This window comes from Phocoena sinus, chromosome 2 (genome assembly GCF_008692025.1).
Source record: "Phocoena sinus isolate mPhoSin1 chromosome 2, mPhoSin1.pri, whole genome shotgun sequence".
In the NCBI taxonomy this organism is placed as follows: Eukaryota; Metazoa; Chordata; class Mammalia; order Artiodactyla; family Phocoenidae; genus Phocoena; species Phocoena sinus.
The window spans coordinates 24,298,331-24,324,149 of NC_045764.1; the positions used below are offsets into that span (position 1 = coordinate 24,298,331).

The 25,819-nt window shown below is 41.4% G+C and overlaps 1 protein-coding gene across 4 annotated transcripts in view; it reads left to right on the forward strand.

The window, feature by feature from the left end:
* SFMBT2 (Scm like with four mbt domains 2) overlaps positions 1-25,819 on the forward strand; it is a 213,189-nt gene that overhangs the window by 112,575 nt on the left and 74,795 nt on the right. For all 4 annotated transcript variants that reach the window (XM_032623494.1, XM_032623493.1, XM_032623495.1 and 1 more), the window contains 2 exons: positions 19,098-19,199; positions 23,341-23,488. In XM_032623494.1, the coding sequence (XP_032479385.1) occupies positions 19,098-19,199; positions 23,341-23,488 (250 nt within the window). The remainder of the gene's footprint in view (positions 1-19,097; positions 19,200-23,340; positions 23,489-25,819) is intronic.

Below are 25,819 nucleotides of genomic sequence, written 5' to 3' on the forward strand. Positions count from 1 at the left end.
CTGTTGTGAAATTTCACGATGATAGGCCTTTGCAGGTGTCTGTTTCCATCCAGAACGCAGGGTACCCCAGGTGTCTGCAACTCATACCTTTAATTTTGGGGATGCTTCTTCTAAAATGACGCCTTCCACCTCTCTTTTCTCTGTCGTCTTCTTCATCTGTGACCAGGTGGTAGTCCTGGGCTGGCTATGTAACTTTTTCTTCTTCTTTTCATTTCAGGTTTTCATTGTCTCCTCTGTTTCTGCTCTACTGTCAGAGGTTTCCTCCACTCATTTGTGCTGTTGGGTTTTTATGAGCACTTGTCTGGCGCTTTTTCTCTGAATGCTGCTCTGTTTATGGCCTACTCTTCTTGCAGCCTGGAAGCATGACTTTATCTTGTTGGAAGTATTGATTTTTTAAAGTTTTCTTTTCCCAGAGTAGTTTGTTTCCTCCATGTTGCTTTTAGTTTCTAACTTTCTTGCTAGAGGCTTTCCTTGGATATCTGAGAACCCTTGACTGTGCGCTCTTGAGTAGGAGGGAGATGCGAAAGCTGAGGGCAGGACTGGTCCATGTAGGGGGACCTTCTTTGTATGGAGGCTACTTCTTTGTATGATGGTTTTTCCTCTTTAGCTGATTTCCAAGGAGGAGAATTTCAACTTCCCACCTGGGGTTCAAGGTCGAGCTGCCCGCATTCTAGGAGCTGAGTGGCAAGAAGAGAGCCTGGGGTTTCCGTGCTGAGTTTGTATTTTCCTGTATCCACAGACCAGGGACCACCTGCTTCATCCTCTTCTGAGGAAACTGGAGGACCACTGGTCTGTAGAGTCAGGGAGGGGAGGATACCTGGGGTCCAACTACTTCCTAGACAGCTCCCCACGCTGTCTTATTCTATCACCTCCCACTTGCCCCCAGTTTCAGACATACCTGCTGTTACCGGTTTCTGAGCCTCCTGAAGGTCCTGCCCTGTTCATTAGGCTGGGTCTCAACTTTTCTGTAGGAGGCTTGGGACTTGGCTCTGTTGAATATGTTAAATTAGTTGCTTCTTGTTCACCTGCATTTTAGCTACTATTTCGTTTCTGTTCAAGGGGCTTCGCGTCTTTAAAATTCTTTACTGTAATTTTGGTTAGAGTTTAGGAAGAGGTGAAATTAATGTGTGTTTTTAGTCAGCCGTCTTCATGTGGGACTCCCCTTTTTAAAGTCTTGTAGCTTGGACTGTAGTGTAAACTCCCACATCTTTCATTCAATGAAACATAACTCCTTGGCTATAGTCATACTCAGTAGATATTTCTCAAATATACGATGAATTATTGAATGGACAAATGCATTTAACTCACCGATTTGAAATACTTTGAGTTCATGTAGTTACAGGTTTAACTTTATTTATTCGCAAATAAATCAGTATTGATATATGGATTATTCTCAGCAAGTCTACTGGGTCTCTAAATAATGAGACTGGTTTACAAGAAAAAATGTTCATTATTCATGTTTCAATAACAAAATTATTTTTTAGAATTTATTATTATTTATGCACTTATTTATGCACTTATTATTTAGAACTATGAATACTAAGACTCAAAATATACAAACATTAATAATCCTCATATATTTTAAACTAATAATTAAGTAACTCAGTAAATGTTTATTGAGCAGTTACTCTCTACATAATTCTCTAGACCCGATTCCAGGGTTTCATAATTGTTTATATTTTCCTCTAAAATACAGTTACCTCCTTCCCTCACTTTAATGTTTTTCTGTTAGAAATCAGACTACTCTTTTTATGGGGTACATGAGAATTCTCCCTGTCCTCAGTATTTTGTTTATAATTAATGGTTGCTTTTTAAAAAACATTTTATTTTATATTGGAGTTTAGTTGGTTAACAATATTGTGTTAGCTTCAGGTGTACAGCGGGGTGATTCAGTTATACACACACGTGTATTCTTTCTCAAATTCTTTTCCCATTTAGATTATTACAGAATATTGAGCAGAGTTCCCTGTGCTATACAGTAGTTGCTTTTAAGAGTAGATACTGAATATTTTCTATTTTTCACAGGGCCTACAGGATGGGCAATTAATAAATAAAAATTAGCTGAATTGAAAATTCTGTGTTCTTAGAGCTTGTGAGACGCTTTTATAAATGTTTTCTTTTATTTCAATTTGACAGAAAAGAAAGGGGCAATTTTCTGAACCAGACTTTGTATGGAGGGAATATTTATACACTTAATTTTGAAATCCTGAGAACAACCACTATTAGTTTCCTAAGGCCGTTGTAATAATGTAATACCACAAACTGGATAGCTGGAAACAAGGGAAGTTTATTCTGTCATGGTTTTGGAGGCTAGAGGTAAACATCGAGGTGTGAGCAGGGCCACGCTCCCTCTGAAGGCTTTGAGGGAGACATTGTCCCGTGAGTCTGTTCTCACTTCTGCAGAGGGTTGCCTGCAGTCCTTACCATTTCCTGGGTGTGACAGCAGACCTCCAATCTCTGCCTCTGTCCCCACATGGCCTTCTGTCTACGCGTCTGTCCTAATTTCCCCCTTAGGGACACTGGTCGTTTGATTTGGGCCTGTGCTAAGGCAGCGTGACCGCAGCTTAACTTGAGTGCATCTGCAGAAGTCCCTGTTTCCAAATCAGGTCACATTCGCAGGTTCTGGGTGGATATGCCTTTTTTTTAGGGGTTGCTGTTCCACCCAGTACAACCACATTTCATGGATGTACAGTAATTTAAGAAACCACATAGTAATATTCTCTACCAAGTAATTCCACTTAAATGGAGGTAATTAAGTTCAGAAGCATTGCATGGGGCCGTGGGATAAGGTTCAAGCTCTCTTAACAGTTGCTTCATTTTAATCAAAATGAGAGATTTATTGTCCTTAATTTGAGAGAACACTTTAAGTGACCTTTGGTTGCCATATTTTGCTGAGAATTCTGACTTCCCTATTTGGAAAATGCAGGTAAATTTCAAAACATATATTCAGAAGAAAAATAAGTAATTAATGAAATGAGTACCAAAAAAAGGGGAAGGGATTTAAAAATATTTTTTGTTATTGAAACATGAATAATGAACATTTTTTTCTTGTAAACCAGTCTCATTATTTAGAGACCCAGTAGACTTGCTGAGAATAATCCGTATATCAACACTAATTTATTTGAGAAAAATATTTAGTATATATTCCTGCACTGCAAATCAGCTAGGTCTCTCACTGGCTTTCTTTTTTACTTATTATATTACCTTTGCAAGCCATCATATGATTAACTTATGACACATCCCACTGTCACATAAAGTGAAATGCCCCAATTTCAATAAAAGCTTTTTACTTTGTCTTCACAAAGGACTACTAGGGTGGGTTTCTCTCAGAGTTTGTTTCTGTCGTGAAACGAAGTTAATACAGGGCTAATCCAGTTTTTTGGCCAGGGATTTTTATACTGCTTCAGTTCTAATTCACTAAGTATTTACTACAATATAAGGAGTGGATTTGAGGTAATTCAGTTAAGTTTTAAAAATAGGGCCAAGAGAGACTAGACAATCAGAGTCTAACTATAACGAATGTAGTATTTCATGTGCGAGGCGCTCATAAGCCTTTTATAATTACTGCTACTTTTCATTTTCTGCTGTTCTTGTAAATTGTAATCTTCGTTTGTGACCCCTCTTGTTTGCAAATGTTAAGTTACAGAAGTTTCACTGACAACTCCTATATACATCAAAAAGACCTGCAAATAAGAAACAGCAGTTCCTCATTTGCCAGGTAATTGAAATACAGTACTTTCCCCTTAGAGGAATACAGATGTTCAGCCCAGGGAAAGCGGGGGCTTTTCAGGGCATCTCATTTGTGACTACACCTTGTAATTGCAAGGAACGAACATTATTCGAAATGTCACTGAAATTGTTCTTCATTTTTACCCCTTAAAAAAGTGAAGTCGTTTGGATTTTTTTTTCATTCTTTCTGTTAACAAAATATTTAAAACCTTTGGTGTTTGAAATACCAAAGAAGCTATTTAGAGGTTTGCAGAAGAGTCGAAGGAACTCTAAATAAAGCAGTGAGCTGGGGCCATAATCCTTGCATGCCTTCTATGTCGGGGTCCCTAGATCTGCCGCCAGGTTTGGTAATTCACCAGGACTCAAGGTTGTTATAATCACGGTTACAGTTTATTATAGTGAAAGACAGATGGCAAAATCAGCAAAGGGAAAAGTTTCATGGGGTGAATTCTGGAAACCCACACACACGCTTCCAAGAGTGGTCTCCCAGAGAAGTTGCCCAAGGCAACTTCTTAATTCCTCCCGTAGCGTGTTGGGCCAACATGTGCTAGGGATGCTCGTGAGAGACTCACTGCCCAGGGCTGTCACGGGGGGCCAGCTGTGTGGGTACCCATCTTGCCCAGCACGTACCCGTCTTCCAGACTCCCAGAGGAAAACTGGTGGGGGGGGGGGTCAGTATAAACCATATGGTTGGTACAAACCATGTAGGCACAGTAGACCACTCTTACATTTAGGGAAGATTTCATGTCATTGTCGGGTTCAGTTTATCAGCTGTGTCCCCATAGGCCAGCCAAGACCTGATCCTGGAAGCAGACCTTTCTCGGGCCTGCAGTCTCAGGCCTGCTACATGTGTTGGTTCTTCTCTTCACGCCTCCATTCCGTCCCTTCACACAGTCTGTTGGCTCTACTTTCAAATTCCATCCGGAGTTCAATCACCCTTCACTTTGTCCATCACCGCTACCCTAGTGTAAACTGTCATCCTCCCTGGACTCTTGCATTCATTTCAGAATTTATTTCTGGGCTTGTTACTCACTGTCCCTCTACAGTTTGTTCTTCCAAGAGCAGCCAGACAGATTCTTTTAAAACAAAATTCAGATCATGTCACTCCATTGCTTATGTGGCTTCTGATGTGACTCAGGTGTGATGTGCCCTCTGAGCCGCTTTGCTGCACGAGGTTCTCATACACTCTGCTCCACCCGCCGGCTTCCTGCTGTCCGTCCAGCACACTAAGTCCTCAAGCCTTTGCAGTGACACTGCCTAGAAAGTGGTCCCTCTGGCCAATGCCTCAAGGCTTCTTCCCTCTCTTTCTTCAAGTCTCTGCTTAAAATTTAAAAAAGCACCCTCACCTCCATCTCCCCACAGCCTGCTCGGCATTTATCCGCCCACATAGTCTGCATCAGTTTGCTTTCTCTGCGTCTGGTCTGTTTCTTCTTCCTGGAATGTACCCTCTGTGAAAGGAGATGGTTTATTTTCATGACTGCGCCACCCGGTGCCTTGAACAGTGCAGCCCATCTTGAGCACTCGATACCCATCCTTGAGTAGGTTAGTGAAAAACTAAGTACAGATCTCAACTTAGAAAGTTAAAGGCTCAGGCGAGGTTGTCAGTACAGCTTGAATGAAGTAAGTCCCCGCGAGCGGTTCCGAATAACAGGGATGACTTTGTACAGAGAGGAAGCAAAGGGCTTGATGGCTCCTGTTTGGTGGGTTCAGTACCAAACTGGTACTTTCATGATCAGCTAAAAATACCCCAGGCCAGTTCTTGGCTAAGTGGAGGAAATAGTTGAGAGCACCGAGAAGAAGATGAGGGATGAATTGAAATTAAGAAAACAGCTCAGCATAAAACCCCCCACGTTCTATGACACCCCATTGCAGGTGAGCTTGCAGGGCCAATGTTTGCTTCTTGCTGGACGTGATCACAGAGTAGAGGGAATATCGCCTCCTGTATGTTGCCTGTGGGTTTTTTCTTTTCAAAGCATCTGGCCCTGTGATCTCTCAGGGTCTTGACAATAACGTAGTGTCAAGTGCTACAGTGTATGGTGTATGTATTGTTTCCTCTTTAAACACATAGATCAGTGGACACACAAGGAGCTTAAAGAATGCCCCGGGGGGAACATGTTAGTTTAGGGACAGACTTGGCCATAAATGACAGGTTTCTGCCTTATGCTCCGTCTGTTTTTCCACTGCTGTGCATGCCTTCCTAATATCACATGCGATTCCTCTGATATGATTGTAGCTGTGAACGGATGGGATGCGGTTGGACGGTGATGACGTGATGCTTCCGGGTTATTTCCGTTTCATTGGAGGCTGAGGAGAGATGTGATTTTCAGTGAGACACGTACACCCACGATACTAGCCACGTTCCCTTCCATTGTTGCCTCCCTGACCAATTCCCCATCAAAATCTGTGGCCAAGGTGGAGGCTATAGGGAGTCGAGGTTATGATAACTAAGGCTTTTACTTCATCAGGACTCACAGCAAGTAAAAAGTGTACCTGGTCCAGTACTTGGATAAAAATACCCAGGCTCCTTTGACTTGGGTAGCGGTTGAATGGATCCAGAATTGTGTATCTATAACTGATACGCATTAAAAGTGCCCTTGACATCTGTAAATAAAGGGCTTCCACTAATGGCAAAGCAGTAAGTTAAATTCAGCTTGCTTTGGTCTCAAGTGATTCCTGTCTCACTTGCTTCATTGCTTCTTGCTTTCCCCATAAGTCATGTTTAATAAACAGAAGGAAGGGGCCGCTGAGAGAAGGCTAATTGAGAAAAAAAGATGCTACATGTGACCATTATTATATTTTTACACAAACGCACAAGGAAAGGCATTCCATGCACATATTTCTTCTCTGTTGAGAGTGTTCAGGCTGTGCTCATAATACACGGAACAGTCCACATCTGTTATTTGGTGCATTTGTAGATTCAGCCTTTAGGAGAGAACTCCTTGTCTATTTTCTCATCTGAGACCTAGGTTACAGGCCAGAGAGAGAAGGTTAAGAGTGAAAAGCTTTCCTTTCTCATTCCATCTGGTCCAGCCAAAGGGGTAAGAAAGGGTGTGAGCCGCTGTTACCGTAGATTGTCAGGTTGCGGTTTCTATGGTGACCGACTTTTGCTCTCATTTGGTAGCTAAATACAGCAGCAATACAAAACTCGTAGCTGAGTTTGGCCTTCAGGTACTGGGATCCTTGGATTCTCTCAGAATTTGCTCGAGGCCACCTATGTAGGGCCAGAACTTAATTTCTTGAGCATGATATTCCCTGTCCCACCTGGCAGGGTGTCTGATACCAAATAATTTAGCAGTAAGTGTTTGTGTGACTCTTGGTTGCTATTTCCTTCTCACCAACTGAAACCCCAGTGGTTCTTTGAAAGAGAGTCTGTCTTAGACAGTAGGTCATGTTGTGACTGGACGGGTGGCTCGACCCCTGTATCCTGCTGGTGTTGCTGACCTGACTTCTGAGTTTCTGCCCAGCAGCTGGTCCCAGGCTGGCTTACCTCCAGCTCTGGCCCCGAACACCCAGACCTGGGAGCTTGCCCTCTGCCATTCCCTCGTTTGTCCTTCTCATCTCTTTAAAGACTTGGAGAGGTTTGTTAAAGTCTCTCGGGGATGGTGAATCGCAGAGATGTTCAGTTTGTGTCATGCCCATCCTTTGCCACTTTCAGGAACCAGAGGAGGGGCTTGTTTGTGTTGTTTTTCATGTGCTCTGGGTTCTTGAACTGCAGCCCACGCATTACGTTAACTCAGAAAGCGCCACAGGGACATCATGTTTTTATGCATGTTGGAAAAAATCTGGTGAGACCTGCTAAAGAGGGCAACTTTGGTCCAACAGTAAAGGTAACGATGAAAATCGCAAAGGCCAGATGTATAAAGAGTTCACTCAACAATGGCTTGATTTCAGGGCCCCCTACACTGCTGCCTGCATCTGCTAGATAGCGACTTGCTTTTAATTCTAAACACTAAGAATTTAAAAATACAGTCCACTCTTAGTTATCTGAGCTGTGAGTTATCCTTCCCAAATGGCTTCTGTTGGCCGCTGATTATTCCAGCTCTCTCCAGTTCCTGGGTTTCAGGGAAAGCAAGATAATATTTGCATGAACTTCATGTCATGGGTGTTGGGATACGAGGAGGGGACATCGATCTCTTATTTATGAAGCAGATGCATTTCAAAGTGATTGTCATAGCATATTTTAATTTCTTCTAGATTTTCCATGCTGCTCGCCATTAGTTAGAATAATTAAGAATTGATCATAATTCTTTTTTCTGTGGATGATTTGATAATAAATGATTGTATAGTTGTATGGAGGCAGGGTTTTTTTTCCCCTCAAAACACGGACAGATTATTTTTTTTTGTAGGTTAGGTCGTACTGTTTTTTTCTTTAAGATTTTTTCTTTTTTGATGTGGGCCATTTTTTTTGGTCTTTATTTTTTGTTACAATATCACTTCTGTTTTATGTTTTGGTATTCTGGCCATGAGGCATGTGGGATCTTAGCTCCCCGACCAGGGATTGAATATGCACCCCCTGCATTGGAAGGCGAAGTCCTAACCACTGGACTGCCAGGGAGGTCCCCTAGGTCGTACTTTTAATCTCCATCTTTTCTTTCATGGATAGGCAGTTGTAAATTGCAGGATCTCAAGTAGGCAGATGGATGTAAAGAGAAGTTTAAGTTCATTCTGTCTACAGAGGTTTAAAATCTAATGGAAAATGAGGACCACATATGATGGGTCCCCAGCTACTGAACCTTCCGCATATTCCCTCCTGCCTGAGAAAGGCCCCCTGGTGCAGAGGTTTGTGTGAGCTTCAGGTGTAAATGAAAGTGTGGGAATCCTTCCGTCCTGCGAGTTCTCTCTTTCCTTCCGTGGGCAGCCAGTGTACAATGAATTTCCGTGTCGATGGCACAAAGTCAAGGATAAGGTGAAACTCTGCCCCCTGTTTCTTCTCCAGCTCCATTTATAACCAGAAGAACCCACATAAACAAATCAGATAACCTTTTTTTTTTAAACTGAAATTTTTATCGAGATAATTGTACATTCACATGCAGTTGTAAGACATAATACAGAGAGACCCCATATACCTACTCTTCACCCAGTTTTCCCCAATGGTGACATCTTGGAAAAAAACCACAGTTTTGCAGCCAGGATATTGACATTGATACAATCCATGATCTTACTCAGATGGCCCCAGTTTTACATGTGTTCATTTGTGTGTGTGTCCTTTTTAAAAATTTTTTATTTTATTTCATTAAAAAATTTTTTTGAAGTATGGTTGATTTACAGTGTTTCAGGTGTACAGCAAAGTGATTCAGTTATACATATATATTCTTTTTCAGAGTCTTTTCCGTTATAAGTTATTACAAGATATTGAATATGGTTCCCTGTGCTGTACAGTAGGTCCTTGTTGTTTACCTGTTTTATATACAGTAGTGTGTATATGTTAATCCCAATCTCCTAATTTATCCCTGCCCCCTTTCCCCTTTGGTAACCGTAAGTTTGTTGTCTATGTCTGTGAGTCTGTTTCAACAAATCACATAAACTTTTACATGAATAGATAATGTTCTGTGTTTAACATTAAATAAAAGGAATGGATGAGTTTAGAACAGTAGAAACCTGACTTAAGGCCCCCCCAGTATTTAAGAACATGTCATGCTTGGAGTCGGTGGAGAGATTTCCAGATTCCAACAGAATTACTTTTTGCCTAATCATCTTGATTGTGCTCAGATTAAGCACAAGCATACATGGCACACGTAACGCGCCTTTGCAAAGGAATGTGGAACATTTGATCATTTCCCATGTGGTTTTGTACAAGTTAGTCCACTTGCTGGACCTTGGTTGTTTCTGAGCTTCCAGGGCTCCTGGGAGACTTCAGGTCCGTCAGCCAGGGGGGTGGTGAGCAGGGCGTGGCTGACGCGTCACAATTCCTCGTTCTCCTGTAGTAAGTTACACACCTTTGGGATATCTTTGGAATATACAGTATATTAACGTGCTCAGACCCTTCAGGGTAGCGTACAGAATAAAAACGCAAATAAAGTCGTGAAGACTTCACCTGGACGCCCACATCATCCTCCAGTGGAAAGTCATTGCAGCGATGTGGACCATCGCTTCAGTTGTTGAGCCCAGACAGGATGAAGAAATGGTACCAGCCACTCCCCACACTTAATCTCGTTATCCTCACGATAACCCGACATGCAGGTATTATTAGTCTTCCTGTAACTTCAGGAAAATCAGAGAAGCTGATCTGTCCTACCTCACACAGAGCCTATGGTGGAAGCAGGACCCAAATTCAAATCTTAACCGACTTTAAGCTTAACTGTATCTAAATCAGTGGTTCTCAACGGGGGAGGATCTGGCAGTTCTCTCAGTGTCTGGGGGCATTTTGATGATGACACAGAGCTGGGAGAGATGCTACTGGCATCTGTGGGTAGAAGCTGGAGATGGACAGAACATGCTATGTGCACAGGACAGCCCCTACTAACAAGGCATCAGTTGCCCCAGGATGCCAGCAGTGCCCAGGTGGATAAACCCTGGCTAGAGACTGGGTGCTTTTCTTACCAGGAGGTAGGTTGACCCATGGAAGGCAAGGGCAGCCGGGATTTGAGGACGATGCCTGAGATTTTCACTGTTCTTAGATCTGTGCCAGGCTGGCTGGCAGTTGGCACTTTCCCATTGGGAATCTTCTCCACCTGTGGCAGAAAGAACGCAGATGGATGTAAGCCCCTGTGTTTCAGTAGCTCCTGCTGTGTCCAGAAAGGGCAGGACACAGAGTCAACCTTGCCCATCACTGACTCTTCATTCTCCCTCTGAAAGCTGGATTCCACATGCGGGGAGACAGTTCAGGGCCATTGGCCTTGTTTCCATGACAACAGTTCAGTTGCATTGAGGGCTCTCAGTAGAAGGGGACACCCAGCAATAATTCTGTCAACGGCATCTGGCAGTGGTGTGTGAGGCTGGGGAAAAGCTAACCCCCAGAGCCCCGACTGTGGTTTTCTTTAGCCCACAGCCCTCAGGCTGGACACGTGTGGAGATACCCTAGCTCATTAGGAGAGAAGTAACTAAGCTTAAGAACAGACAGTGTAATCACTGTTTACCTGTACCCACAGCATAGGCTCTGTTTTTTTCTCATAGTGGTGCTGTAAGTAAGGTTGAATTTCTTGCCACTTACAATGCTTTTATGGTGCATAAGTATTAATGAAAGGCATCCTCATTGCCCCTGTTTTTTTTCTTTTCTTTTTTTTTTTTTTGCAGTACGCGGGCCTCTCACTGCTGTGGCCTCTCCCGTTGCGGAGCACAGGCTCCGGACGCGCAGGCTCAGCGGCCACGGCTCACGGGCCCAGCCGCTCCGCGGCATGTGGGATCTTCCCGGACCGGGGCACGAACCCGTGTCCCCTGCATCGGCAGGCGGACTCTCAACCACTGCGCCACCAGGGAAGCCCTGCCCCCGTTGTTTTAAAACAACCAGTGTACCAGTTTTTGGACTTACTGTGGAAATAATCCTGCTATAATCGCCTGTTATGAATTCTTGTGGTTCAGGTTGAAGTATATAGTACTTCATTTTCTCATGACTATTTTTTAACTTGATTGAATGCAGGACTAGTTGATAAAATTGCTGTTTACAGCTGTAAGTAAAAAAATGGAAATGCTTATTAGTGTTCAGCTTATAGATGTTTTATTACCTTTTTGTTATAAATATTTCATTGGCTGAGTTTAATTCAGTGCAATGGAATTGAAATATAGTAATGCTATTGATTTAATAAATGCTGGCATCCTAATGTACATTTTTAGATGAAACTAATATAATGAGGGTAATTATCTAACGAACATGTGAGCACTAGGTCTTTCGTAAAACAAAAAGAGGAACAGTATGATGAACTGCATTGGATTTTTTTTTAGCCTAACGTAGCATGCTGATATGAATAAAGGAATTAAAGCCTAGGTCATTATATATTGATTTGAATGTAGTACTAAGTAAAACCTTCCTCTGACTTTCCTGAAGCCTGTTCTTGGAAATTATGCAAATTATTTGAAGCCTTTGAAAAGATGCCTATGCAATGTTTGAGGTCCCTGCGGACCAAAAACTGGCATGTTGGAACTGAAAAAATTATATGGTGCAGTGTTTTTGTGTAGGATGCACTCAGAGATTTTAGTACTTAAAAAAAATGTGGAGGGGTGTTGAATTGCATTATCAGGTTTTTTTGTCCATTTTTTTTCATATCAACATAAGCAAAAAGAAAGAACTGGAGGATTAAAGATTGAGGATCAGATGACCTACTATTAGGGAAATTCCTGGAGCATTTGATTGTGGAACTCAGGCTGTAAGAATTAGTTTTCTGCACAGGAAATGAGGCACTGCTTTTCTTACATGAAAATCCTCACCAAATGCATTTTAATTGTGTTGTGTTAATTAGTTTGAACTCCCTCTCCCCTGTGCCACATTCTTCATATTTTTATATCGTGTGGGGTGTATTTATCCAATGAAGCAGGGCTGGCAAGAAGCATCAGCTGTCTTGGGAGTCTGCGATCAGCACATACTAAATTGTAACAGCGTAATTGGCAATGCTTCTAACCTCTAAAGTAGACAGAGGGCAGTGAGTTAAGATCCAGGAGGCATTTGAGAGATGAGTTGAACCTAAGATGATCGAATGTTCTTTTTCCTTGTCTTCTGTCTCTCAATTAATAATACCTTCTCCTCCTTCCATAGATTAATACTCTGTCACTTATCTGTTTCGTAGAGAACCTCAGTTTTGTAGAGAACCTTCGTCATTCTGCCAATGACCAATATTAAGGCAGCTCTGTACAGTCGTGTTTCTTAAATAGCGATGCTTGATTCTTCCAGAGTTAGGTTGTGCTTTCTTCCCAGGGCTGGTAGTCCCTTCAGAGGCACTTAGGGGACCAGTGAGTACCTGGGGATGCTCTGAGGTTGTCTGATGTCCTCTGTCTCACAGTTGAAATAAAGTGGGACACCAGCCAAACTGTAAAGGCAGAACAACCAGATATATTGTGTTTTGTCCAGACTTCTTTTGCCAGCGTTGTACTTGTATTTATCACATCTCTGTCATTTTCTAACTAAATTTCAAGCTTCTCGATGTCGGGAACCACATCCTCCTCTTTTTTTTCTTCATTTGGTTCACAGGTTAGTGCTTAACATAGAGTATTGAAAAATACCACTGGCAGGTTGAGACTCATGGGGACTTTGCAGCTGGGGATGTTTGCTAGATGAACCACATTTATCAGGTAAACCCGTCTGGGTTAACATTGATAATGTTATGAGAGATAGGTATCGATGATGGATAACTTGTAGAGCATCGTAGGCATTTACTGGACACATTTTGTAAATCTTTGTGGCTTAAAGAACACGAAAGCAGTTAGTAAAAAATATAATGGTTCATTGTTGATAAAGACTGATTGACTTTATATATAAACATTGGGAGGTAATTTTAGTGTCAAAATTTTCTCTCTGACGGCTTTTTCATAAACCATTGAAAAGTGCTGTGAATTGACAGCAGAAATTGGAGGTTTTCAATAAGTGGTCGGTATTAATAGCTATCACTTTTGAACTTGGCAATATCTGTCTTTGAGAGCATCTCAGGAGCTTATAGGTTATAAGGGTTTTGTTTGTTTGTTTGTTTACCATTAGCAATAAAAAACGCAAAGATCCATTTTGGTCTTTGCTTCCCAGTCTGTGCCATAACCTGATAACTAATCACACACAACTAGGTAATCTGATGGCTAGATCATGTACTTAGTGTCAGACCACATGGATTTGAGTCCTGGCTCCTCTTGTTAGCTGTGTGTTCTTGCTTAGGTAACTTAACTTCTCTGTGCCTTAGTTTCCTCTCTAAGATGGATCCTACCCCATAGTCTGTTGTGAGGGGAAAATAATAATACAAGGAAAGTGCTCACAAGTATTTACAGTGTGTTCATTGCTGTTCCTCTTTCTACCGGCTTGAATATTATAAACCAAACCAAGCTACTCTCAGTGCAGTCAGTGTATCTTAGTAGGAGTGAGTGAAAGCTCCGGGGGGTCAGGAGAGAAGAAAGCTGATGAAATTCGTGTGGATTACGGAAGTTGATGTGTATATAATCTCTTTTACATTGTCATTCGACTGAAAATAAGGTTCCCTGAAGAGCAGTTGTTAAGGTAGGCTAGTAAGACAGTCCTCCAATAAAATGAATGGTATTTTTACTTCTGATCAATTTAAAACTACTTCAGGGCAAAAATAAAATGTGTAGCCATGAATGTAGATGGGAGTGACATTGCCAGCCTGTCTTAAGGAGTTTTTCTGTAAACAGTTTAACTGGACTCCAGTTCGTTTGAATAAACAGTATTTCATGAATGTGACAGGCACATTTGTAAATGTCCTGAGGATTTACTGCTTACTCCTGATCTCAGGGATAACATCATTCTTGATCCAATAATTTAGAGGTGTGAAGGATTCTCTAGAGCTTTGCAAAGGCCAGAATGTATCTTTCAACCCACAGTGAATTTCCCATCATCTCTCAGTAGATAATCGGTTTTGTGAATCATTTCAGGAACCAGGAACTCTCTCTCTCTCTGTCTCTGTCTCTGTCTCCCTCTCCCCACTTAGAATTGAGAATGATTAGCTGGTGTTTGTAAATGAATGCATGTACTCTGACTGCATTAACAGCCTGAAGTAAATGGTCTAGTAGCGATAAATTTGTTTTTCAATGAGAATATCTTATATACTATGTACCCTTTCTTATATACTAATATGGATGTACATTTATACACACAAAGAGCTCAGATGGTCTGTGTATTGGCTTATCTAGAAATTAAGTGGTGTTGAATTTTTTATCATAAAAATCTCTGTTTGTTCGGAGTGCTGGACGACTCCTTTTGCCTCTGAAATCAGACTTAAAAGCCTCAATCCAGTATCTTAAGACCCAGTCTCCCTAACTAAATTTATACTTCCACCTTCTCAGAATCTTTTCTTTGTCATTCTAAGTCTCATGCTTTTTATATTCAAAATTAAGTTTCACTCCTTTAAATCCCTGGACTGCCATCATCTTGGTGGTTATAATTTTTTAAAGCTACAAGTAAAAATAGTGTTTGTTCTGAAATTTTTTCTAAACCTGGATCTTCCATAGCTGTTCTTCATGTCTTTTCCTTCTCCCTTTTGACAAATGCAGTTTTTGTGTGTATTCTGTGCATCACCTAGTGGCATGGTGTGTGGAACCCCAGTGGTTTCTAATGAATGCCGAACGAACGAACGAATGAATGAATGATAGAATATAGAATCAGAATGGATGTCAAGAAATCTAGTTTTTGATGTTTCTCCAGCTTAATTCAATAATTATTTCTTGGCATCTTTCTTGGATGAACTGCATAATGTAAATGAGAGGGTTTGGCATTGACTGGAAAATATTGCATGTACTACATGGCTAACAGTCATGTGTTTTAAAGATTTCCAGTGACCAGAAATCTAATGGGCAAGCCCTTTTAGAAAATACTGCCCTTCCTCTCGAGTTCAAAGTTTCTGGCATTACCATTCATGAATAACATAAATATTGGAGTAGCAGATTTATAGTCATAATCAAACTCATAATCATTATGGGTCTTTGCTCTTGGATTTAAAAATTTTTCATTTTGTTGACTTGCTTTTGAAACTGGTGGGACTTGTACACATTATTACCAGTTTTCTTTTTTTTTTCCTTTTAAATGCTGATGAAAAAGTGACCTTAAGAAAGTGGAAGTTAGGGCTGGGGATAAAGGGATGTATTGTATAGTTTTCAAGTTCCTTTCTGAAATTTGGAGAGGTTTAATAAGGTATAACAGATAGATATGGATATTTGAGACCAAAATATAAAAGACCAATGTGTGTATGCAGCTACCTCTCAAAATGTCCGGCTTCTTTTTCAGTATATTAAACAAGAGAGTTTAAGAGTTTTCACATAGTTTGGAACAAAAACAGATGCATTTCCACAAGTAAGAAATTTGTGTGCTTACAACTGAAACTTAGTAGAAGTAATTTAAGGTGTAGGAAATCTGAGCCATGATTCACAAGGGAAAACTTGTTTCTAAAACTTCGTTCACTAAGCATTATTTTTAAACTGTTTAATGTTTTAATGTCATCAGGACAGAACATTGTCAACAATATTTTAATTGTTTAAAAATATGTCATTAACATTTTATTTTCACCCCACATGTGGCCATGGATGATTTTGAGGTGGGTGGTATTTCTTATGTATGAGCAGAGGGAGAGATTCTCAGAGGTTGACAAGGGAGCGCAGGGACATCTATAAAATAGTAAGAAAATGTGTGGTATCTGCACAAAGTGATCCCCTCTTAACCTAGAGGTACTGTTTGATGCAGGGTGCCCTGGAATCATTAATGATAAGCATTTATAACAGAGTCCACAGCCTTGAAAAGAGAAAGTTATCTGAGGACCAGATTGCTGTCCTGAGCTTGTATGCTTTATTTATAAGGAAAGGCAGGTCCCACTAGACAACTGTGAATCAAGCAAGGCAGCAGGTAAAGCACAATCATTAGTGTAGGGTTCCTGGGGGCTTTAGGGTTTCCAGCCCAGCATTGGGAGCTGTGATTGAGCAACCTTCTGGCAGAGATATGAGATGGCTGTAGACTCGGCTAAAGACTTCAAGTCAGTGGTCAAGGTCACACTGAGAGCCTGGGATATAGAAAGTGCCTGGGGGTTATGGGTCAACCCTACTTAGAAAGCTGGCTCTACTCAGAGTGCAGAGGGAGGGACAAAAGTGTGTGGGTCAAAGAGTGGGCACACAGCCTGAAATCAAGAGGGGATTTGGACGGTGGGTAGACCAGAAGCCCAGAATGCTGTCAGGACAGCCCTATGGCAGAAGCAAAGGGAGAAGCAAACGGGAGAGCAGGTGAGAGATCAAAATTGCAAGCAGAGCCCTAGTGTTAGAGGCAGCCAGGGAACAGGCACGGGTTTCCTGTTATTGGTGAACCGCATCTCAAGAACGTTTAGCCTTGTAGCTGTGAGTAGTGGGAGAGACACTGCAGCAAGGAAGGACATTGCTAGCAGAGGGAAATGGAAGAACTTCCGTGAAACTAGTACATTCATCTTGCCCGTTTATCATAGCTACACATGTCATCGGTGCCTGAGGACATTTATGTAATACCAAATAGTATCATAACGACTGCTTGATAAACTTGTTGAGTACATTCAGGCAACGTTTTATAGTATGTCTTAATTTTAGAATAATTCCTCTTTTCAGAAGGTTAAAGGCTTTTGTGCCTAAAATGGAAAAAATATTTATCTGCAAAATCCACTTATGTGATTCAGTTCTTACTGATAGATACTGGGGTGTGTTGATGTTTGCTGAGAGCATTAACTTTTAATCTTTTCTTTCAGTCATTTTGGGTTTCCTACTTTTGTATTAACACCTGTGGTTTCTGGCTCTGCCTTGGTGTTTGGGGTGATGTGTGTTGATTTGCATTAAATCTCTATGCTGTTTCTTTTGATTCCTTTTCCAAGCCACCTTTAAAAGTAAATGCTTTATTTTCAGTAATAAAAAAAGGAAATCATCTCCTGTACCTAAGAATATTTTTTAATCAAGTGATGATTGTTAAGTTCAATGAGTTTTTGTCATGTAAGTCCTTGCCCACGGAGCACATCACCTTCCTCGTTCTGATCAACCCCCTCCCTGCACGAGGTACCCTGTGCTCCAGCCAGACCCAGCATTTACTGCTCACCCACTGGGTACAGAGACTTGCAGGCAGCTGTGGCCACGTGAGAAATGACATGTGGTTCTGTAGGCATTTACATTCTGTACCTGCTTTGGTAAAGCAAAGCGGTGGTGGTGAGTTTAATAAGTGGATCTGGTGTCATACACTGTCCTGTTCTGATCAGCTTTTGTGGGAGCAGCAGGCACAGCCCTGTGGGCTCTGCACGGTCCTCAGAGTTGGGTGTATTTAGAATGGCATCCTTGAATTAATGAAAAATCCACTTTAGGTTCCACATAGAGGCAATATCATATGATATTTGTCTTTGTCTGACTTACTTCACTTAGTATGATCATGTCTGAGTCCATCCATGTTGCTGCAAATGACATTATTTCATTTTTTTTATGGCTGAGTAATATTCCATCGTGTATATATATATATATATATATATATATATACACACACACACACTCACCATATTTATGAAAGAGAAATAGAGTCACAGACATAGAAAACAAACTTAGGGTTACCAGAGTGGGGGGTGGATAAATTAAGAGTTTGGGATTAAAATATACACACAACTGTATGTAAAATAGATAACCAACAAGGACCTACTATGTAGCACAGGGAGCTCTACTCAATATCTTGTAATAACCTATAATGGAAAAAAAATCTGAAAAAGAATATATGTATGCATGTATAACTGAATCACTTTGCTGTACACCTGAAACTTAACATCGTAAATCAACTATATTTCAATAAAATTTTTTTAAAAATCCACTTTACATTGGCAGATAAAAGAAAGTCATAGATCCCCAGATATTTTTGTACTTCTCACCCAATTGATGGATTTAGAAACAGGAGGATTTACTTGCAGCTATTATTTCCTCAGGGACAGGCTGCAGAGACATTTATTTATCCACTACTGTTTATACAGACTGTGAGTTATGAGGTGACCTTCATCTCTGCAAGATAAATCCTGGTGTCCAGAGTCCCGCCAGCCTCATCTGTTGCTGTGTAGCTGAAGTGGTTATTGAAATTTGTTTTCTTGAGAAGGCAGGAAAGCTCCACTCACACACATAAGGTTGCTGTGAATTGTCTATAAAACTGCCAGGCACCTATTAAACAGGGGGTGTAGCTCATCTTTATAGAGCGGGAGACGGGTTCTGATTGGGTACAGGGCTGTTTTGGAGTCTTCTATACCCACATGTCCAAGGACCAGTATCAGTACCAGTAACTGATAACTTCAGTGCTCTTCAACACAGAAGACAAGCTGTATCCCCCAAAAGATCCTCCCCAAAGCCTGCGAAGTAACTCCAGTAGCAAGAGGCCATGTTTTCTGAGGAGGCCCCTGCCGTGTTTTAGATGACTGATTGCTTCTGAAAACTCTGCCGAGCTTTCAGAGCTTCTGATAGCTCTGCCGAGCTTTCCTGATGGCCCCTAGGAAGATCAAAGCTGTGCGGTGTGAATTTTTTTTTGCTTAGTATACATTTAAGCCTGGCCACCAAGGCTTGTTTCTCCCTTGGAAAAGCAATTTAGCCTGCAGAAAATAATTAAATCCGTGATATCTTGCCATAATTAGAAATCTGAAATGGGGGAGGGTTAATGATTTCAATCCGATTTCAGTCGCCCACTAAAACGATCAAGGAAAGCATCCAGACAGTTACTGAATTAGCTTACAATACCATTGCGTTTAATATTTTCGTCCTTTTCCCCGTAGGACCACGCAGATTTGAGAAGCCATTTTTTCACAGTTGGGATGAAGCTAGAAACAGTGAACGTGAGGGAGCCCTTTCACATCTGTCCTGCATCAGTGACCAAGGTGAGGTCCCTCCCTTGCTTTTCACCTCCATCTCCGTAGTGGATCCAGTAAGTCTTTCTACTCCAAGCCAACCAGAGGAAATAGGCTCGTGTCGGGATCTGTGGTGACGCAAGTAAACCCAAGGAGGAGGGCCTCCTCTCCCGTACAGTGCTGTCTCAAGCTCCCTTTTTATCACTGATATCCGAGTGAGTGTGATCCGATGCCTCCTCTTGCAGTGGGTGGGGTGAACTTCGCTTGTCCTCCGATAGTACAGGATGCAGACGCTCATGTCCTGCAGAGACTTGGAGGAAGATTCAGATGCTCAACTGTGAGTTCACAGCAGTGAACTCAGCCACTGAATAGGTGGCACCTTCTCTTGCTAACCACAGTGACATGGAAACTGCCATTTGTCCCTGTGCTCGTGAGAAGAAACCGCTGATGAGTTTGTAATCTTTGTAATAGTAACTTGCTTCTCCTGCTGCACTGATCATATTTCATATGATCTATTTTGCAAATACTTGGAAATGGTGAAAAGCAAGTTCCCATCTCCAGGGGATTAGCACCTCGCTTCCTTTCCCTCATCTGCTTTCACTGACTAAAGGAAAAGTCATACGTCTAAGATTCGTAGATTTTAAATGAAAGTACCGTTTCACGCAAAGACATTTTTATTATGGCCTTATAGTCTTTTAAGATTATAATTTCCCTTCCACATCAAAGAAATCTCAACGAAGTTACCTATTATAACGTACAAAGTATGTGTTTCTACCTTAAAAATATATATATGTATATGCATACATACACACACACATACCATTTATGTCCTGTTAATGGCGCGAGAAACCAACAAACTAAGATTCTTAGCCAACATGTGTTTTACTTAACGGCCTTCCGTGCATTTCCTGGGGTTCAAAGTCAATTCCATTTTAATTTCTTTTTCTGAAGGAGACGGGGTTGTTAATGTGGTGATTAATAGTATGAAGTTATTTGAGTCATGCTTTTTTATTTATGATTTTATTCAAGATTTGGTAAAATTTGAGAAATACAGTGGTGATCATGTATTACAGAATATGGGAAATGGTTATAATGAAACGTCCTTTTGTTCTCTGCTAAAGATTTTTTTCTTTAGTGAACATAAATTATTTTGTAACTGTTAAAGCAATTTATTTAAAGGATAGCTGCGTAGAACAAATAATGACTTATGCTTTGAATGATCATCTCGGGTTGAAGCACATGCTCTCGCTGTTCATACACCATTCATTTATAACCTTTTTATTTGAAATGGCTTTTAGGGTTCTTATTGTGTGTTCTGGTAGTTGGCACATTTTTCCAAAACTAAGGAGTGATACCTTGTTGAACCCCAGCCGGAATTCCTCTTTGTTCCAAGCAGGTGATTCGGTAATGCCAGCTGCCCATTTATCTGGGTATGTGTCATCCTCTTCTCATTCTAATAGGTCGTGGTGTCATCTTCACCTGGTGTTTATAAAATAAACCAAGCCAAGGTGCAGTCTGTCAGTGGTCGACTCTCACATTTTTCTACCTTTAAATAATTGCAATACATAATGTTAGAATGTGACATCCTAATTACCATCAGTTTCAGCCCAGATATCTTCATCTCATTAAACAGACTTCCAGGGACAGTAGTTTGGTTTTCACAAAGAAGAATCTTCTCTCTAAATACATGTCATTGGAGGTTGGGGGTGAGGAGGTATTTTCTCTGGTTTTTAAGTCACTTTTCATTTTATTTTTTCTTACCCTTTGTACCTAAGATAAAATACTTAAGTCGGCCTTCCCTGGTGGCGCAGTGGTTGAGAGTCCACCAGCCGATGCAGGGGATGCGGGTTCGTGCCCCGGTCCGGGAGGATCCCACATGCCGCGGAGCAGCTGGGCCCGTGAGCCATGGCCACTGAGCCTGTGCGTCCGGAGCCTGTGCTCCGCAACAGGAGAGGCCACAAAAAAAATACTTGAGTCATTCTGTTTCACATTTATCCTTCCTTCTTCCTTCTCTTACTGGCCGTGTACTGCTGCCTCTTAGAACTTGGGTCGGCACCTCCCCAGGCACAGGACTCACCTACAGGTCATGAAGTAGTAGAATATTCTTAATGTAGAAGCTGTTTATAATTAAATTTATTTCTCTTAACATTGGAAAAGGTTTTAGAATATTACGTTTGAGACTATAACACACTGTGCTGTGAAGTACTCATCCTAATGAAAATTTCATTTTTATCTTCCTTGGGGCTTTTCTTCATGGCGCAACTGTTGAGGAAATAAATAACAAATAGACAAGAAGGCAGAGAAGCACATAGCAGATTCAGTGTTAAGTGACCAACCTTTGGCCCTACAGGGGGACTATGTTGGCGTGATGGGGAGAATACCATCTGTGTACGTGAGATGCATGGTTTAGACAAAGTTTCCTGGAATTTTACACGTGTTGGGTTCTGTTTCTAGGTCTGCTCGCTCTGAGCTGCACGGTCTTGGGCAAGTTGGCTAACTGCTCTGGGCTTTGATTCTGAGGCCTGTGGTTCTGGACCAGATGGACCAGTGTCTCTGAACCATTTGGGACCATGAACCCTGATGGATTTGAGGGAACTTAATTTAGCTTTTCCTCTGAAATGTGTGCACGGGAACGTGCATTTTAATAGGCTTGGAGGTTCCTTGGTGCCTATTCTTACACAGTTCAGTTTTGCTAAGGCATCCTGCCTCCAGAACTATATGATACATCTCTGTGTGAGTATGTGTGTGCGTGTATGCATGAGGGTCTAGATCACATTAATTTAACAAATACTTACTGAGCATTTGTAGGCACTGTTCTGGATGCTGGAAACATAAAGTCCCTGCTCTTACAGAGCTTATATTTTGATGGGGGGAGAGACAGACAATAAATAAAATTAATAAGGAAATAAAGTATGTTAAATGCTAAGGAGAAAGGGGCATCAAGGAAGGGACCTCTAGGGTGTTGGAGTGGAAGGAAGGAAGATGTGATTTTAATTCAGGCTACCAGGAACGGCCTCCCTGAGAAGGGGAAGCTTGATCCTTTGCTCCTTAAAGGCTGTTTCCAAAAGCAAAGCTCAGGCAGCAGATTTCTAACGAGTTACTGGAGTTATAACATCAAGAAGAACAGAAGTCAGTTCACTCTTCCTGCGTAGCTTTGAACCAGGTTGCTTCCACAAAGTGTTTTCTAAACGAAGGAGCCAGGAATCAGAGCTTAGTAAGAGGGTTAAGTTTCCTAAGAAAGACTGGTTTATGTCTGTTGAGTTGGGAAAGCGATTTTTTGCCTCTGGCCTGTTTTACATTCTACATTCTTTAAATCCATCATGCTTTTCAGTGTGGCTGTCCACCTGATTTTTGCACTCTGCTTTTTCCATCAGCATGTCTTGTTCTATTTCCTTTCCTCATTGACTTTTTTCCTTATACTCAAGTAGGTGTTTAACCAGTTCCTACGTACAAAGCGTTTGCTATGCATTGTGGGAATATCTTGATGAGTAACAAACAGGAGGCTGTCCTCAAAGGACTTGAGGTCTATTGGGAGAGAGAGATGTGGTATCAGACCACAGGAGGGAATGAGAATTTTCAGTTCAGAGGTTCACGTCTGATGCTGTGCCAGAACACAGAGTGAGGTGGGGGCGGGTGGGGGGGGGGGGGCGTTCCAGCAGTAGTGGCTTTGGGGACACATCTTGAAAAATACACGGACAGTGGAGTAGGCTATTTAGACTTGTGAGAATATTGAGTAAGGACATGCCCGGTGTGAGTGATTTCCTCTTGGGTTGGAGGGATGGGACGCAAGGTGAGGCTAGACATCTCTGAGCCAGATGGTGGAGATGGTCCCATCTTGGCTAGGGTTTGTCTGTCTTACTTGTTTTCTAGCTTGTTTTTCCTCTGGCTTTGGCTGTTGGTTTACTTCTATAAAGTCATGCTGATGTTTTTCCTTCTCTGTCTCCGACATAATTCTAGTTGTTTGTTTACTTTCCATTAATATGACCACAATGATCAACTAACTTTTTCACAACTGGACCACTTTCGTAATATACATTGAAATTCCAGTTTGTGCTGTGGTCATTGGGATGAAATACGCTTACTGCATTTGGAAGCTGTGCCACTATTTCTTATGAGTCTTACATGTTAATCTCAAGGAATTAACCCCAGGCTCTATTGTCTTTTCTTTCAGGTTTTTAACAATCGTTTTTTTCAAGTGACTATTGATGACCTCAGACCAGAACCTAGTAAACTCTCGATGCTGTGCCATGCGGATTCTTTGGGGATTTTACCAGTACAGTGGTGCCTTAAAAACGGAGTCAATCTCACACCTCCCAAAGGTTTGTATTCTGTGAAAATTTACAGGGTTTGGGTGATTCAGGGGGTGTCATATTGTCACTGAAGTGATGCTTTTGTTAATCTGGAGAAGTTTACGCTGTAAACACTTTAGATGTAATGAGAAAATAGTGTGTTTCATGGTAAGCCTGACATAGGAGTCTGTACAGCTCCCTCCCCTGTGGAGGTGTGTGGCCCTGGGCTCCTCCATAAACCATTGTTCCCTGTCTGTTATTGTATGATTGGCAGCTGTGTTGCTGCTGTGTGTTGAGAAAGGGTACAGTATTGCTAAGTGATTGGGGTTAAAAACTTGAACGTGGAAGAGAAGTGGCTTTAAAAAGGCAACAACATACCAATGAAGCATTTCTTTACCTTTTTATTTCCAGTAAGTTGAATTTTCCCCAGAGCCCAGTTGCTTTCAGATTTCCGACACTTTGATGCCGTAAGACATGACAATAATTAAGTTGGGAACCAGGTTGCATTAAAGTCATTTTAAGTTGAGACCCATAAACCACATGTCAGTAAGTACCATGCTGTACTTTAGGAACGTGATTTGTTGTCCCTATAGGTCTAAGGTTTATCCAGGGAAGATGCAGCAAGGAGAAAGGTGAGAAGATGGGAAGGAAAAGAAAGGGAATGATAGAAGACAAAAGCAGAATGAGAGTAGAAAAATAAACTTCAGTGGAGATTTTAACAGATAATCTCAAATAAAGCAGGGGTTTTGTGCTAACCTTTTCAGATCACCAGAGATTGGATTACTTGTACTTTAATTGTGCTGCACCTGACTTACCTATGGTGTGACTGTGCTCCCCTGGGCTTTTATCCTAACTTATGCTCCATCCTCATCCCTATGGAGGAGATTCTCTTGAATTATTTCCATGCAGCTGGTGCTTTTTCCCATTAGAGTTCTTCAGTAGTGGAGTGCAGTCTAATTACACTATGGTGAACTTCTACAGAACACTGATTCCACTGTTTTCAGTGCCAAACTCACTGAATCTTCAAAATGAGGATTGCCCTCTAAGGAGACTTAGTTCCAGAGAGTTTATATAACCTGCCCAGGGCCCCAGGCTTAGTAAGTAGCAGGACAGGAGGTCAGGCTTCTGGTTCTGTGCTCAGTAGTGGGTGGTGAGGACTCCAGTTCACGTGGCCTCAGTGTTTGTGTCCATTTGGGGGCCTAGAGGTGACTATCCAAATCAGTGCGTTTCAGTTATTCAAGACGGTTAGATGAGGACACCCCTGATATTCCACAGGTACTCTGCAGAATCAAAGACATGACACACGTCCAAATATTTTTATAATCTTTTAAATGATGGTGCAAGTTCTATGCAGTAAACATCTATTGGTGGTAGGGAAGAGAAGTCTTTTCCTGCTGTGAAGTTTCAGCAGCTGGTCAGTTTCAGAGTTTGAAAGCCCTCAGGCCAACTTCTAATCAGAGCATGTGTGTGGATGGGTCCCATGTCAGTGAAGAAAGATGTTTTCTAGATATCAAAATGCTGCTCGGGGGACTTCCCTGTGGTCCAGTGGTTAAGAGTTCACCTTCCAGTGCAGGGAGTGTGTGTTTGATCTCTGGTCAGGGAGCTAAGATCCCACATTCCTTGCAGCCAAAAAACCAAAACATAAAAAATGCTGGGACAAAGTGAGAGAGCGGCATGGACATACATACACTACCAAACGTAAAATAGATAGCTAGTGGGAAGCAGCCGCATGGCACAGGGAGATCAGCTCGGTGCTTTGTGACCACCTAGAGGGGTGGGATAGGGAGGGTGGGAGGGAGGGAGATGCAAGGGGGAGGAGATATGGGGATATATGTATATGTATGGCTGATTCACTTCTGTTATAAAGCAGAAACTAACAGACCATTGTAAAGCAATTATACTCCAATAAAGATGTTAAAAGCATTATTGTAACAAATTCAATAAAGACTTTAGAAATGATCCACATTTTAAAAAAATCTTTAAAATGTCACTTGGTTGGACTTTGCAAATTCCTAGTTAGTTCCTAGTAAAATAGGATCTGTTTAAGAATTTTTAAAAAATGAGTTGGGTATCTCCTCACATAGTTAAAAGAATAGGAAAAACATTTATATTTGCATTTTGGATTCATGGATGGCAGAGGTTTAACGTTTACCAGCATCTTTAGAATTTTAAATGTGTTTCAGACGAGGTTGTTCACATAGCTTGGACCTTTACTAGGAAATGGGTGTGCTTATTTGGATAATGGCATTTCATGATATTAAGAAAATTGTTTTATATTAATGTAATTGAACTCTTAAGTGTGCAGTGAAATGACGGTACAAATATATTTATGATATTAAATATTTTTATGTCTTAAGCGTT